General features: G+C 42.2%; 1 protein-coding gene across 1 annotated transcript in view; it reads left to right on the forward strand.

The window, feature by feature from the left end:
• The first annotated feature begins 9,692 nt into the window (after positions 1 to 9,692).
• Slc22a16 (solute carrier family 22 member 16) overlaps positions 9,693 to 17,352 on the forward strand; it is a 51,477-nt gene continuing 43,817 nt past the window's right edge. Inside the window, exon 1 of the mRNA XM_047558132.1 lies at positions 9,693 to 9,913. Within this exon, the coding sequence (XP_047414088.1) occupies positions 9,801 to 9,913 (113 nt within the window). The 5' untranslated portion in view covers positions 9,693 to 9,800. The remainder of the gene's footprint in view (positions 9,914 to 17,352) is intronic.

A 17,352-nucleotide genomic window follows, 5' to 3' on the forward strand; every position in this document is an offset into this window, starting at 1 on the left:
AGGGAGGGGGAGAGATTAGGGAGGAGGTGGGAGAGAGGAAGAGAAACATGTCCATTTTAAAAATAAGTTGCAGTGACAGAGCAGCAAGGGCTGTATTCACAGCATAAAGTGGACAGTACCTCTGCCTGTAATTCTCCAATTCTCCAACACCAAATGAGTGTCTCACAATTCAGATTTGATACTATCTATCAGAAATGAGCATCGGATCCCACAAGTTTCAGGGTTCAGTCCTAAAAGTCCATTCCCACATGGGTCCTGGACCACCCATGCTTCCGACTAGCTAACTATGAACTAGTGGTTTGCAGAAACCCTTTCTCAGGTTCAATAATTTGCTCAGATGGCTCATAAAACTCAGGAAAACACTTTAGTTACACTGCTTTATTTTAAAAGATACAGATAAAGAGCCAGATGAAGGTACACAGAGCAAGTTCTGGAAGGGACCGAGATCAGTAGTAGCTTCTGTCCCTGTGGAGTTAGGGGTGTGCCACCACCCAGCAAGTGGATGTTTTCACCAACGTGGAGGCTTTGGAAACCCTGCCATTGAGGGGTTTCTGGAGGTTCACTACAAAGCATAACTGATTAAATCATTGGCCACTGGAGACAGGATGAAATTTCCACTCCTATAATTAAGGCTTGGTTCTTCTGGAGACCAGCCCCATCTGGAAGCAATTGAGAGGCCCTCTATGAGTCGCCTTTCTAGCATAAACTCAGGTGTGGGTGAAAGGGACTTATGAATAACAGAAGATGCTCCTATTATTACCCTTGTGACTCAGGAAATTCCAAGGGTTTGGGAGCTCTGCACCAGGAAACAGGGACAAAGACCAAATATATAATTCCTATTACATCACAGTAATTTTTAAATTTTGAGCTACCTATTGAGAAAGGATTTAAAATGTCAGAAAAATGAAGTTATACAATTCTTTAGTCTGAGGAAAACATGGGTCACGTGAGGAGACCACCCTCGCCAGGTCATTCTGACCTAGCATGGCTTCTGCGGACTCCCTGAACCATAAAGATAAAAATCCCAGTAAACACTTTTTCCCTTCTTACTGAAATTCTTACATGGCCTGTGTAACATAAGTGAGTCAACACCAACGTCCTGTGCTGTCCTTGTCAACCAATGCTATTGTAACAACCAGTTTGATATAAACTCTGTTGTTCTTTTTTAAAATCTGTAAAAACTCAGACCCTCTTGGATGCCATTTTGCGAGTGCTTATTCTGGGCTGCTGCAGTTCATGTTTTCTCCATGGGTGGCCTTCTTCATTTTTCCTAATAAACACTTTGTTCTCATACTCAGTGTGCTTCAACTTGCCTTTTAGGTTGAAAGTACACACACACACACACACACACACACACACACACACATTAAAATACTGCCGGTGGGGCAGTGCTTAGAAAGAGTTACCTGAGTTGACACAATTTGCTGGGTCTCAGATTTCCTTTCTTCTGTTTGAAGATTCTTTCCAATGTGCTATAATTACCCTCTTACCTCTTTGAAGATGTTGACTGCTTTCATGACCTCAGCGGGTTTGAGAATTCTAGGCTTTCTATTTGAAGGCAAGTCCACCAGACTTTAGATTGGAACTTACAGTGGATCAATGTTTCCTCAAACATGAGCACAGTTTTTCTCTAATATGTAATGCAAGACCCAGGGTACAGAGGGTCAATCATTTCTATCAGGTTAATTGGGAAAGACTTGGAGATGATCTCAGCCAAAATTACTGTGTTACTAGTTAGCTTAAAGAAATCTGACAGATTTCACAGTTCTAAAGAAAACCCCAAATCCCATCAAGGCTACCACCTGAGCAAGTTGGAGTTGTTGCTGGGGCTCCCTAGTGTGGGGCAAGGAGGCTGCTTCCAGGTAGCTTTGGTGCACTTCATTCTGCATCCCTCCTCTTCATTCCTGATTTTTTTAAAAATTTATTTTTATTGTAAACAAATGGGATACATGTTGTTTCTGTTTGTACATGGAGTAATAGCATACCATTTGCGTAATCATACATTTACATAGGGTAATAATGTTTGATTCATTCTGTTATTTTTTCCTTCCCCCCACCCCTCCCACCCCTCTTTTCCCTCTATACAGTCCCTCCTTCCTCCATTCTTGCCCCCCTACCACCCCCAATTATGTGTCATCACCTGCTTATCATGAGATCATTCGCCTTTTGGATTTTTGAGATTGGCTTATCTCACTTAGCATGATATTCTCCAATTTCATCCATTTGCCTGCAAATGTCATAATTTTATTATTCTTTATAGCTGAGTAATATTCCATTGTATATATATATATACCACAGTTTCTTCATCCATTCATCAATTGAAGGACATCTAGGTTGGTTCCACAATCTGGCTATTGTGAATTGAGCAGTTATGAACATTGTTGTGGCTGTATCTCTGTAGTATGCTGATTTTAAGTCCTTTGGGTATAGACCGAGGAGTGAGATAGCTGGGTCAAATGGTGGTTCCATTCCAAGTTTTCTAAGGAATCTCCACACTGCTTTCCAGAGTGGCTGCACTAATTTGCAACCCCACCAGCAATGTATGAGTGTACCTTTTTCCCCACATCTTCGCCAACACCTATTGTTGCTTGTATTCTTGATAATCACCATTCTAATTGGGATGAGATGGAATCTTAGTGTAGTTTTGATTTTCATTTCTCTTATTACTAAAGATGGTGAACATTTTTTCATATGTTTGTTGATTGCTTGTAGATCTTCTGTGAAGTGTCTGTTCATATCCTTAGCCCATTTGTTGATTGGGTTATTTGTATTCTTCATGTAGTTTTTTTGAGTTCTTTTTTTTTTTTTTTTTTGGGGGGGGGTGCTGGGGATCGAACCCAGGGCCTTGTGCTTGCAAGGCAAGCACTCTACCGACTGAGCTATCTCCCCAGCTCCGAGTTCTCTTATATTCTGGAAATTAGTGCTCTATCTGAAGTATGATTGGCAAAGATATTCTCCCACTCTGTAGGCTCTCTCTTCGCATTGCTGATAGTTTCCTTTGCTGAGAGAAAGCTTTTTAGTTTGAATCTATCCCAGTTGTTGATTCTTGCTTTTATTTCTTGTGCTATGGGAGTCCTGTTGAGGAAGTCTGGTCCTAAGCCGACATGTTGAAGCTCTGGACCTACTTTTTCTTCTATAAGATGCAAGGTCTCTGGTCTGATTTTGAGGTCCTTGATCCATTGTGAGTTGATTTTTGTGCAGAGTGAGAGATAGGGGTTTAATTTCATTCTGTTGCATATGGATTTCCAGTTTTCCCAGCACCATTTGTTGAAGAGGCTATCTTTTCTCCATTGCATATTTTTGGCATCTTTGTCTAGTATGAGAAAATTATATTTATTTGGGTTTGTGTCCGTGTCCTCTATTCTGTATACCATTGATCTACCTGTCTGTTTTGGTGCCAATACCATGCCATTTTTGTTACTATTGCTTTGTAGTATAGTTGAAGTTCTGGTATTGTGATACCCCCTGCTTCATTCTTCCTGCTAAGGATTGTTTTAGCTATTCTGGGTTTCTTATTCTTCCAGATGAATTTCATGATTGCTTGCTCTATTTCTGTAAGGTACATCATTGGGATTTTAATTGGAATTGCATTGAATCTGTATAGCACTTTAGGTAGTATGGCCATTTTGACAATATTACTTCTGCCTATCCAAGAACATGGGAGATCTTTCCATCTTCTAAGGTCTTCCTCAATTTCTTTCTTCAATGTTTTGTAGTTTTCATTGTAGAGATCTTTTACCTCTTTGGTTAGATTGATTCCCAAGTATTGTAATTTTTTTGAGGCTATTGCAAATGGAGTTGTTTTCCTCATTTCCCTTTCAGCTGTTTCGTAGCTTGCGTATAAAAATGCTTTAGATTTATGCGTGATAATTTTATAGCCTGCTGTTTTGCTGAATTCATTGATGAGGTCTAGAAGTTTTCTGGAGGAGTTTTTTGGATCCTCTAAATATGGAATCATGTCATCAGCAAATAGTGACAGCTTAAGTTCCTCTTTTCCTATTTGTATCCCTTTAATTTCTTTTAAGTCTGCCTAATTGCTCTGGCTAGAGTTTCCATTCCTGATCTTTTAAGAAGCTTGAGAAGCAGAATAAGGAAAATCTCTCTTTTGCCTGCTTTGTATTTTTTGACTGCTTTTGTCAGTTTCTGTGACATGAACTGCCTCTAAAGCGCCCTCTGTTCTCCTTCCAGCTCACTCACAGACATGTAAACACAACACACACACACACATATACACACACACCTTGCATCTCTCTACTGAAATCCATCTTCAGCTCTACTCTACATTCTAACATAGCATGTTGCAATACTCAAGGTTCCCAGCTAAAACTTTTGTCCATTTCACATTCTTATAAAGAGACTGACAGCTATTGATCTAAACATGTTGCACATTCTACAAATCAAGCATTCTCTGTTTTTTTTCCTTTTCTTTTATCATAAGAGGGAAACATTTCATTTACCCAAATCAAATGTACCATACCACAGGCCTTGAGGAACCAATCCTTTCAAAGCTGCACCAGGTAGAGTGCTCAGCAGGTGTGCAAGCAAAACACACCAGAGAACAACTGTTCTGTCCAGGGTGACAGAAGCTCGCCTCATTACTGAAAGACAGCGAAGAGGAAGGGAGAAGATGCAACGGGGCAGGAGGAAAGAGGGGCCAGAGAAGTCTCAGGCTTGTCACCCAGGCTTGTCAGCTTAGAGTCTCCTCATCTCCTCACATTTACTTGCCCGCCCCGGCAGTCAGTTGCCAAAGCCTGCCCTTCTTCTTCTTCTCCTATTGACGGAATCCCCTTCACTCTGTTTCCATTATCTCCTCTTTAACCTGGACCCTGAACACTGAGTTCCCAGCTGACCTTTCTACCACCAACCTCTCTGCCCTCCTCTGCCCTCTGCCCCCTTTATCAACCAGTCTCCTCACAACATACTTTGCTCCTCACATGGGAAAAAGCCTGCAGTGGCTCCCCACGCCCCTCAACCGTCTTCACCGAGAACTTGAAGCTCCAGGCCCCGTAGCCCCCTTCATAGCATTAGCTTTCACTGAGAACTTACCATGTGTCAGACACTCTGTTTCTAAACATTATTTGTCTATCTGGAACCCCTTTCTAGGAAGATACCCCACCCGCACCACCTGAGGTCCTGGAGGAAGGAGGGTTCTTGATGGCCTGGAGGTGGGATGCTGGCAGCCGGCCACAGAGCAGCTTCTTTCTGCTTCTGAGTTGACATCTACCCAGAAAAGCAGAGAGAGAAGAGATGAAGAACGAGTAAAAGGGAGATGTTATGGTTTAGGTGTGAGGTGTTCCCCAAAAGCTCACGTGTGAGATGCTGCAAGAAAGTTTAGAGGCGAAATGTTTGGGTTATGAGAATTCTAACCTAAGTAGTATGTTAATCCCCCAAAGGGATTAACTAGGTAGTGACTGTAGCAGGTAGCATGTGGCTGTAGGAGGTGGGTCACGGAGGCATGACTTTGGGGTTTATATTTTGTCCCCAGTGAGCAGAACGCTCTCTCTGCCTCCTGATTGTCGTGTCCTGAGCTGCTTTCCACCACTCTGCCTCACCTCAGGCCCAGAGCCATGGAGTCAGCCATCTACGGACTGAGACTTCAGAAACTATGAGTGCCAAATACACTTTTCCTCCTCTGAAGTTGTTCTTGTCAGGTCTTTTGGTCACAGCAGCAAAAAGGCTGACTGAAACAGAAGACCTGACAGTGCCGTCCCTGTGCATCCCACCATTAATTGGCCAACTCTACCTCTGGACCTTTCTCATAGTGAGTCCAAAATGTCCCTTTCTACTTCTTACTTCAGCTTGAGTGAGGCTTGCTGTTTCTCAACTGAAAGGATGAGTAGAGCACTTTACATGACCTGTTTCGCTTTGTTCTCATCACCAACCCCTCAAGTAGGACTGTTAGTTTACCATTTTGTTGGTGAAGTGACACCTGATAAGCATCTTGCTCAAGGTATAAGTGGTAGACTTAACGAGGCAGCTTAACTCCTGAGCCTGTGCTCTTCACTGGCTTCAAGGCCCTCCAGGAAAATGTGTCCATATTTTCGGTGTGCCAGGCACCAGGCTGAGCATACCACACACTGGCCCTCACTTCATCTGCTGTTGCTCCCTAAAGTGTCCTTCATATCCCTGCATCTGGATCTTTACCTAGAACATGCTCTCTGCCCTGCCTCTGCCTGACCTTACTTATTTACTTTTCAAATATTCAGTCAAATATCAAAGCCTTCTAGAAACTTCAACACCATACCACAAGCAGTTACTTCCTCCTTTTGAGTTTTTTAAGGACTTTGATTTGAACACTGAACTAGATAGTCATCTTTGAGAGTTTATGGCTCTGGAACTTGTAGGCATTTTTAGGGAAGTTGGGAAACTGATGGTTTAAAGTCACCAGATTTAGGTTGCAGTCATTTCAAAGGTACCTCTGTAAAACATCACACTTTTAATATAAGTAGTTTCAACATCATGGTTATTAGTTATGGATTTAGGGTAGGCAGGACTAAGTTTTAACCTGGCTCTACAACTTTCAATGTTGGACAACCTGAAATAGATTATTCATTTTCTCTGAGACTCATTTTTCTTATCTGGATATGAGGATGAGTGCAGTATTGATTTTAGTTGTGAGAAGTAAATGAGGTAACGAATTTAAGGGCTTGGTGAAGTTGTGCTCTCTCTCTCTCCCTCTCTCTCAGGTTCTCTCTCTCTCTCCACACACACACATGCATAGATAAATACAGATGTAGATATATGTAAGGAATGATATCTTAACTCTTTTCCTCTACACACAGAGTAGACACAAGCAACTTACATATTTATTAAATGAAGCACCAAATCTTACAAAAATCCACTTCCTGAAACTTTCTAGGCTTCTATAGCAAGAGACCAATTGCAGTTACCTGAGGGAGCTCCAGAGAATTGGAAACTGCAGGGTGGAAGGCAGGTTAGGAGAAGATAGGGTCAGGAAATAAAACCCTTTTTGATTTTGATTTTATTTTTATTCTTTTCAATTAATGTTCCTGGACCTGTGCACATTTTTGTTATTTATTTATTAAAAAAATTTTTTTAGTTGTCAATGGACTTTATTTATTTATATGTGGTGCTGGGAATCGAACTCAGTGCCTCACACATGCTAGGCAAGTGCTCTACCTCTGAGCCACGACTCCAGCCTTAAAGCCCTTTTTTAAAGAGAGGCTATCACAAAAGCAGTGATTGCATTTGGAGGAGACAAAACCCAGGACTAGCTTTGCCCCTCAGATGACCCACACTTGTCCTTCACTCCATTTCTTTTGGTGTACACTAGCTGAGATAGTCGATGGTGTAGGCTGTTGTTCCCTTTGAACTTGTGCAGCATTCCCCATCCAGTGCTCCTCCTATAAGTGGGTAAGAAACAGGGCTGGCAACAGTATTGCCCTGCAGCTTCAGGGCCTCTGGGTTGAAACTATGGTGGTCTGACCTACTCAGGGTATGGCCCCCGATTTCTCCTCTAGATCTTCCAACAATATTGAAAATGAATAATTCCCTTTCTTATATCCCTTTCTGCTTGAAATACCTAGAAAGGCTTCCATTTCCAGTGCTTAGCTCTAACACATAAAGTATACACAAAAGGAGAACATTAAAAATTGGTTTTATCATGGGAGTCAATTTGTTTCGTCAAAAATATATTCAGAAAATTATAAGGTAGATGTCTATGTTAGTCAGTTTTTTGTTGCTGTGACCAAAATACTAGACAAGAACAACTTTGAGGAGGAAAAGCTTATGTGGGGTTCATGGTTTCAGAGGTTCGGTCCTTGGTTGGCTGATTCTATTGTTCTGGGTTCAAGTGAGACAGAAGAACATCATGGTGAAAGGGTGTGCTGGAGAAGCACTACTCATCTCATGGAGGCCAAGAAGCAGAGCCAGAAGGTGGAAAGGGCGGCAGGGAAGGCACATGCCCAGGGCACCTCCTTCGGCCATGCCCCACCTGCCTGCAGTTACCACCTGGTTATTCCATTCAAACTAGGATGGACCAATTAAGTTATAGATCTCATTATCTAAACATTTCACGTCTATTTCTGCATTAACACAAGAATTTGGAGGGACACCTCTTATCTAAACCATAACATACAGAGATATGATAATTATCATAAAAGTGGTCACTAATGGCTGGATGATGAAGCTTGGGAGTCGTGGTCTCCTTCAATACTCACATCAGGGAGGCACTATCATTACCTTTGAGAGAAAGCTTGGAGAGTTAAATGGCTTGCAAAGGAACACGCACCCCATGGTAAGTGCGGTTCTGACTTCAGAGTTGTTAATTACTTAATGGATTCATCCTTCCAGTAAATCTTTTTTTTTTTTTTCTTTCAGTAAATCTTTAATAGTGTTTTTTCAGACTCTGTGACAAAAAGGTGAGGGAACTAGGCTTTTCTCTCTTTTTCAAATCCTATTCAGGTACAAGTTTGTCTTTGTCACCCTATCTAGAGGGCTCCCTTTATCCTCTTATTAATAGTAAAATGCACAGTAGATGTGTATTGAAACTGATTTTATACAAAATACTGAACTGTGGAAGTTGTATAATTATAATTATGTAACTAAAAGAATTAACCAAAAAAAAAATAAATAAAATGTTTGATACAGTCTTACAGGATCCTGCCACTTCTGAGCGGTCATCAGAATCCACTATATGCTCTGCTCTGGTGGATCCCTGGCTCTCAAACTGTTGGACCTCTGAGAAAATGGTTTTGTGCTCAGATTTTAAAGATGAGGTAGAGAAGTGCAGAGGCAAGAGCATCTGTCATTGGGCTGAGCTATAAAAGTGACAGAGAAGCAGCCCTGTTCTCTAGGAGCTCATGGTCTAGTGGTCACATAAAGCAAAGTGACACCTGACAGGGAAGCCAGTGACTGCCAGGGCACTCTCCCTGTGGACAGAGCTAGAGGCAGGACTTTTTGTTTTGGTTTGGTGGACCAGTCATTGGACCTTTCTTCACAAGAGTTCATTCCCCTGACACCCCTTCCAGTCAGAATGTTACCCCTTTGCCTGGGTTGGATGTGTGCCAAACCTTAGTCTACTTCAAGGTGTCTGCTTATCAAAATATCAGATTTCTGGACCCTATTTCAAGCAGCCTGAATCATCAGGAATGAAGCCTAGAAATAAGTGTGCATATAAAATCAAGTTCTGCGGTAAATTTTTAACCCATTATGTCCATCATTTCATTTATGGGACACTTAGACAATTTAAATTGAGCAGCAAATACACACTTGTAGTAACTTTGAAACAAATATTCATATTTTTAGAGTTTTATTCTTTTGATAAAAGTAATAGGTGAATGGTGATAACATTAATATTTATAAAATTAATATCAAGGATCATAAATCATATAATTAATATAATAAATTCTAGATTATTATTTCCAACCTACTTTAATGCACCTGTGTCAATTTCGTTGAAAAACTCGCAGAATTGAAAACTTTGTATTCACTGGGTTGAGCCCGAAAGTTTGAGAGCCAGGGTTGTAAGGCGTGTCCTGCTGAAAGGGTACATTCTTGCAGTCCCACGATCCACGCATGGTCTCTGCGTTCCCACCCTGGACCACAGGTCTACAGGTCGGATGACAACCTTTCGCTAGGCTACCAAGCTTCCCTGCAGCGTAGAGACCACGTGGACACTGAGTGTCAAGGGTGGCACGCGGCGCGGGGAGGGCGCGGGAAGCCGAGGAACTGGGGCGAGGGCACGCGTGTGGCCACAGGCGCGGTGGAGCACAGAACGCTGCGCAGGAGGCGCGGCGGGGCGGAGGGGAGAAGCCCGAGGTGCTCGGAGGGACCTGGCCATGGAGCCACGCAGAGAGGACCAGAATCTGGCCCCACGAGTGTCCGGGAAAGGTTGCAACATAAAGTTCCTCAACTTGGAGCTGATTTTTGACCACATGGGGCACTTCGGCAGGTAGGGAGGTGGGGGCGGGGGAGCGGGAGCCACGTGGGTGGAGGCGCCGGTGGGGTCTGTTTCTTTCCGTTGCAGCTGCGTTCCTCGCTCGAAACCTGAAACTTCTCCACCCCCTTTTCCCGCCCGGAAGTAGGAAGACCGGTGACCAGAAGCCTTGCCCCGAGCAGGGCTTGTCCTCTGGCTCTCTGGCGGCCTTACCTTCCCATAGAGAACAAAAAAGCGCTGGGGCTCCCCTGGGGCGGGGTGGGTGAGGGGCCCGCCAGGGCGCTTGCTGGCCTGCAGCGGGGCAGATGGGACTCGAGTCGCTCCCTCGTGGGGGAGTCAGGAGTCCCAGCAGGAGGGTCGGGTCACAGAAGTAGTGCTTGCTCCTGCTGCACACGTCTCTAATCAGCGCAACGGTCTCCTCCTCCGCTTCTCAGAGGACTGCTGTCCCCCTCCTACCTGGTAGATTAGGGTCCCCTCTGTGCCTGGCAGGCAGGTTTTCCCAACATCTAGGGTTAATTGTTGCCATTTATAGAAACCTAACCTGTGCCGGGTACGCTGTGCAGGATACTTACAGGTAGTTCTTCATTTGATGTCCCATAGGAACCCTGCAAAAGAAATGTTGGAATCCTTATTTTACTGACGGTGAAATAGGCTGGTGGGGATCAAGGACCTGCAGCTACCGTGTGGTGAAACCTCAGTTTAACCCTCGTCTGTTCTCTTCATTTGTTAAAGTTGAATTTTAAAAATTAAATATCCGTATGTATGTAGTGTGTATGCATTCATTAATTTTAGACGAAAATGCTCCTCTCTGACCCAGAATATTTTGAGAGGAGAGGCAGCTAGTGAAGGGCCCCACAGTTTGATGGCTAAAGGTTTGGGTTTGACTCTAAAACCTGGCCTACCATTTACTTCAAATGTGATTTTGGGAATACTTTTGTTTCTCTGTTTCCTGTCTGTAAAGCTGGAGTCATCTAATACCTGCTTTCCTTCCCTCCCAGGCTTTGTGAAAAGATGTGTGGGCTGTTCTTCAAGGTAGAAGATTGCCTAGAGTTGGTTATGTTCCCAGCATCTGCACAAAGGAAGCATGGGGGCAGAGGAGGAGGCCCCAGTTCTTCCCTGCTCCCTCCTGATAGTTACCTTATTGAAGGCTTTTAATCTTTACCACAGCCCTATGAGTTTGGTACACACTCACTCCAGAGATGAGAAAACGAGGGCTTGTGCCTTAGTCACTAATCCAATCATTGCAGAGCAGAGCTGGAGGCTAGTGCATTGTCCTTCATAGCCCACAGTTTCAACCATGATGCTATCCTGAGAATAGTATGGAGATGAAGAGATCAGCTCTGGGGTTGAATATCTGAGTTCCTATCCTGGCTCTACTATATATTAACTATATGGTCTGAGCATTTTATTGACCACCTCCTCATCTATAAAATGGGATAATAATAGTACCTCAAATGATTCCAAATAATAGTAGGAATGTTTATTGTGAGGATTCCACATGCAGTCTGTCATTCTCATGGTAACTCTGTGAGGTAGGAGGCACTAATAATACCTTTCCCCATGAATTCCAGGGATTTACTAAGGTAATCATATTAGTTTGTGTTTGGTTAAGGTTGCTGTATCAAAGATCCTCCAGTTGAAAGTTTGTCCCCTTCCAGTTACTGTCCAGGGCAGGATCTGTTCCACTGAGTCACTCAGGGATTCATGCAAGGGGCATCTCTGCTGTCGACAGCTTGGGGCTCCCTCTGTGGACAGTGCTCCCATTGTCCTCACCCACAAAGTTAGTCATGGCTCAGTGTGATGGAAGAAGGGGTAAAATGAATTTGGGGAGACAGGTCTTAGCTGGCTGCAATAATGTGTGGAAAAGTCTTATCATTCAGTTTGTTCTCATAGGTCATGTCTGTTATTATTCCCTGTGTCCCCATAATGTTGGGCAGAGTTGACCTGGGAAAAGTGGCTTATAAGAGGGAAAAGGATACCAAGCCAATGCTTACAGCGGACTGTGAAATCAGTGAGTGTAACATGGTATGCAATTTGTTTGCTCTAATTGGTTGTTATTATTTTTAATTTAAATTAAACTTATTTTAACTGATACATAAATGCATAAAAACATTGTATTTGTGGAGTACCATGTCTTTATTGTTTATAAGCAGGGAGGTTATCATGTGTGAGCATTTAGTCTTCTCGCAGAGAAACCTAGTGAAAGTGCTAAATGGAGAGCCCTACTACTTGCCTCTCATGTCTCAGCAGGTGTTTCTGGGGGAAGGAGGCACTGTCTTAATCCCCTTTAGGAGAGGAAAGCAGAAAGTAAACTTCTCAGCATGGAGCTACTAGTTAGGTACAAAGCCAAATGCTTCAGGCAAACTTCAGACAAGCAATACATGCCTGCAGTTTGCAGGAGCTGTGTTGTACATTATTTGCTGAATTGAAATTTGGAGAGGGGGAGTTAAGAAATTATAATTATGGGCATCATACATGATTTGTCCTGCAGTTTCAGGTATATCCATGTGAGATTGGTTACAGAATGTCTCTTAGTTTTGAATGGGATTTGGTTTTAAAGTGGGTCTAAGGCCAAAGGCCTTTCTTGCGGCGATGTCTAGCAGTCAGATGCTGGTCTACCACCTTCCGTGATGATCGGGATCAGGGCTCTCAATATGTTTTAGACCCTAGCAATGAAAACTCCATGCCACCCTTCTCTCTAGCATCTCCCAGGCAGTATGCATGCTTTTCCCACAATTTCTTTAACCAGTTTCCTGCTGATGGGCATTTAAGTTCCCAATGGTTTTCAGTTATAAAGCACTAAAAATTAACTTACAGATAAAATTTGGGACATTGATGTTGATTACTGGTTACTTTTAGGAAATTCAAGTTTTACTACCTTCCAGGACAGTTGGTAAACCCATTGGTCTTACATCTTGTCGCAAAGTAGAGACATTCTGGCGCTCTATTTACAAAAAATTAGAAAATATGAACCATTTTGTTAAGTTAGATTAGCTTTCCGTTTTACTTACATGATTGATTAAAACAAAGATTGGTGAGTACACTTTGGCTAGCCTACAGACATTAAAGTATGTTGTGATGATTAAGTGAGATAACGACTGTGAAAGTGCTTAAAACTTAGAGCTCAAATTAAAGCGTTAGAACCTCCTGGGACCGGGTCAAAGCTGCACAAGGAGTTACCCACCTCACAGGGACATGTAAACCGAGGGAGGAGGGGGAGATGATGAGGCCCATCTAGAATCTGCCTGGTGGAAGCAGAGCTGTGTGGATGAAGCTCTGTGACAGAACCACAGTTTCTACCTGATGGCATTTTAAGTCAGCCTTATATGGGACTCTTTCTTTTTGATTTGGAAGAGAAAGAGAAAGCATTGGTCTGGTGTTCTCAGCAGGGTGGTGAGGGCTTGCTATGTTCTCAGGCCAGGATCTTAACCCTGTGTGTTTTTGAACCGCAGTGACTCACACCTGTCTTCTCAGTCTATTGTCCCTGCCCAGTCCCCTGTATAGTATGATTTCTGACCATTTTTCTTCAGACTGAAGCCCCTTTGCTGGAAAAACAACCGGCACCCATTTGTCCTGAGAAATCAAGCATCAAGGCTGAAGCTTTTCCCTCGTCCACTTATCCCAAAGAGACCCTGAGAGCAGTGTTTGGTGTGTCCTCCCTGCTTTTGTCTGTCTTCTCTGAACTAGCCCCAGGGACACTGCCAGATACAGAGTTCAACTTTGAAACTATGGCAATAGCCACCACACTTTAAACTGATTCCGCTTTACCGATTATTTCCCTCCATACTGTTCTGTGAGAAATAAGGATTGGAGGCCAGACCCACCGAGGAGCTGTCTGTGAGGACTTGGGGAGGTTGTGAGGCTCCTAGCTTCTCAGCACCTTTTTTGTGATTTTGCCTAGCATTGTCTCTTGCAAGTCTCCTCAGTAGGTTATGTTCACCCCTTCGGTGGGCAAAGATGATCCATGGGAGTGCCAAAAAACACACATGCACATCTTACATTTGAATGCATGTATAGCAGTATATTGATATATATGTATATTTCGATGTACATAGTATGTTAATTTAAAGTGATATGAATGTGTGTGTATCTCAATGCTCATTTGCTGTCTGCACATGTGGGTGCATGCACAACATATTTATTTTTCTGGTGGAGAACTCAGTCAAAGTGTTTTGGATCCAATGGCATATTGAATATCTATCCTTACCAGAGGAACTGAGCAGGCATCAACTTCAGGGCTACTCATCCTCAGCCTGAGGGTGTATTCTCTGACGCTCCAGCAGCTGCCTGCGCATCATGCTGGGAGCTACCATAAATACTAAAGCGACAGAACCGCAGTTTCTACCCTGATGGCATTTCAAGTCAACCTTTTATGGGACTTTTTTTCTTTTTGGTTTGGTAGAGAAATAGAAAGCATTCATATGGTGTTCTTTAAAAAAGTCAACTGTAGTTACATATTGTGGTACTAGAAGCGAAGGAAACACAGGGAGAGGAAATGAGTCCATGAGAAAGAAAAAGTGGGGAGCATATAGAAAAGGTAGGACTGAGAGAAGAAGCAGGCGGTGAAAGATAAAGAGGTGCTGAAAGTAGGTGATGAGTGTGAAGGGGAAAAAGTAGTGGAGGGAGAGGACAGAAAGAACAGACTAGATCAGCAGGTCTCTGGACATGATCTGCAGAACTCTGGCAGGGCTCTGGGGTCTGCAAGGCCCAAGCTCTCTTCCCAGTGATACCAAGACATGAGCTCCCTTCTTGTGTGAAAGTACAGTGCAATTTTCCACAGGCCAGATGACAGTCAGTGACACATCATATTGAATGCAGATGCAGATAGAGAAACCAGATGTCTTCTATTTTAATCCTGGGAGTTTTGTTTTGTTTTGACAACTATAACTATATGTTACTGTTACGTGATGAGTTTATTATTGTTAACATTTAAATGGTTTAATAAATATTTTAAAATTTCTGTTTTGATTTCTAATACACATGTATTTTTGTGGTGCTGGAAATCGAACCTAGGGCCTCTGCAAGTGTTGTACCACTGAGCCACATCCCCAGACCTCTAATACATAAATATTGGTAGATATGACCTGTGTAAAAACAATTTCTAAAAATATAAAGCTTCCTTAGACAAAAAATAAAAAAAATAAATAAATAAATTGACAGCAGCTGGGCTGAAGGATGCTCAGAAGAACCTTCCATTGAGAGGGAGCATGTAGCAAGGGTGATACAGACCACATGTGTGAACTATGCAATTTTGCTTCAGTTTGATCTGACAGGAAGTATTTTCTACTTCCTGTTTTTTGGTAGTATCAATCATTGTCTGAACTGGTTCTGTTGTCTTTTTGAGGGGTGCTAGGAAATGAACCCAAGGCCTTGTGCATGCTAAGCAAACTGTTTACCACTTAGCTGTTTTTAATCTAATAACTCGGTTGCCTGCTTTAAGGGCTTGTCTGGCTCAATTCCAGGGATTTGAATTTTTTGGGACAGTTTCTAGTTTATATATTCTACCTTTCTGTCCTGTGGTCACAGTTGTTCTTGTGAGATAATCTTTATTTCAGAAAATATGTCAGTGTTGGTTGGAATCTGTAAATCTGGAAACTTTACGTTGATTTAAAAAAAAATTATTTTAGGATAATTTTAGACATACAAAAATGCTGCAGAGATAGTATGGAGGGTTCCTGTGTGCCCCTCACCAAGTTTCTCCAACTGTTAGCATCTTGACACACTTGGCAATTTGTCAAATGTATTTAACAGTTTACTATTAATGAAATACAAATTTCATTTGAATTTCACAAGTTTTTCCATGAATGTCCTCTTCCTGTTCCAGAATCCAGTCCATAGTACCACTGCATGTATGTTATATTTAGTTTTCATTTTATCCTCATCTCCTTGGGTCTTGGAAAGATTCTTGGACTTTTGTTTTTTTTCTTACCTTGCCAGTCTTTAGGCATATTGGCCAGGGAATCTGTAGAATGACCTTCAATATGGGATGGTTTTCTCATATTAAACTAGGGTTATGGTTTTTGGAAAGAAAAGCACAGAGGCGAAATGCCCTTCTCATGAAGTCTTTGGGAGCCAGGGACCATTACATCCACCTTATGTCACTGGGATGTTAACTATCATCACTTGATGAAGGTCGTGTATTCCAGGTTTTCTCACTGTAAAGTCACTGTTTCCTTCCCTTTTCTGCTCTATTCTTTGGAAATAAATCACTATGTCTAGCACACCCTCAAGGAGTACATTGTGGTAATTAAGCTCTACTTCCTGGAGAGGGGGAATATCTACAGATAGAAATTGGAATTCTACTGTAAGAAAGATTGGTCTTTTCTCCCATTTTATTTATTTTTTAATCATTTATTTATACCAGCAAGGTGTGTTCATCAGGGTTATCCAGAGAAACAGAACCAATGGGATAGATATATATAATATTTAGATATAGATAAAGATATAGATAGATATCTCTGTGTGTATCTATTGTTTCTCAGTATTCATGGGGGTTGGTTCCAGGAACCCCTGAAGATACACAATCTGTGGATACTCAAGTCCCTTAAATAAAATAGTGTAGAATTTGCTTATAATCTTTGTACAGCCTCCTGTATACTTTAAATCATCTGTACTTATTATACTTAATGCTATGCATATAGTTGTTATTCTGCATTGTTTAGGAATAACGAAAAAAAGTATATGTTCAGTACAGATACAGGTTTTTTTTCTCCATGAGTATTATCAAACCATAGTTGGTTGGATTTATGGGTAGAACCTATGGATATGGAGATATCTATCTATTATCTATCTATCTATCTATCTATCTATTCATCTATCATCTATCTATCCATCCATCTGCCTGTCTGCCTGTTGGCCTGTTGGCTTGCCTACCTGTCTATCTACCTACCTACCTACCTACCTGCCTACCTATCTATGTAACTATCTGTGGGATTTGTTATAGAAATTTGTTCACATGGTTATGGAGGCCAAAATTCCTATGCTGTGGGCAAGCTGGAGAACTGGAAAACCACTGCTTAAATCAATTCCAGATCAAAGACCTGAAAATTGGTGGGCTGATGTTATAAATCTGGATCAGGGTCGCTCCTAGCCCAAGAACTAGGAGTGCTGCTATCTCAGGGCAGGAGAAAATGAATGTCCCAGCATAGGGAGGGAGAGTGAATTTGCCCTTTCTTTGTCTTGCCTGTTTGATCTATTCAGGTCCTCAAGGCATGGGATGATGCCCACCCCCGTAGTCGCTCTATTAACTGAAATACTAATCTCTTCTGGAAACACCCTTAGAGACATATCCATCAATAATGTTTTACAGAGCCATCTGGGCCTCCCTTAACCTAGTTGAGATGATGAATAAAATTAACCACCACAATATGGATTCATACATACTTACTGCATACTTTGGTATATACTACCCTGTTTGTTTGGTTGCTCAGATTGTTTCAGCCTTGGCCATTGAG

This window comes from Sciurus carolinensis, chromosome 7 (assembly GCF_902686445.1).
Source record: "Sciurus carolinensis chromosome 7, mSciCar1.2, whole genome shotgun sequence".
In the NCBI taxonomy this organism is placed as follows: Eukaryota; Metazoa; Chordata; class Mammalia; order Rodentia; family Sciuridae; genus Sciurus; species Sciurus carolinensis.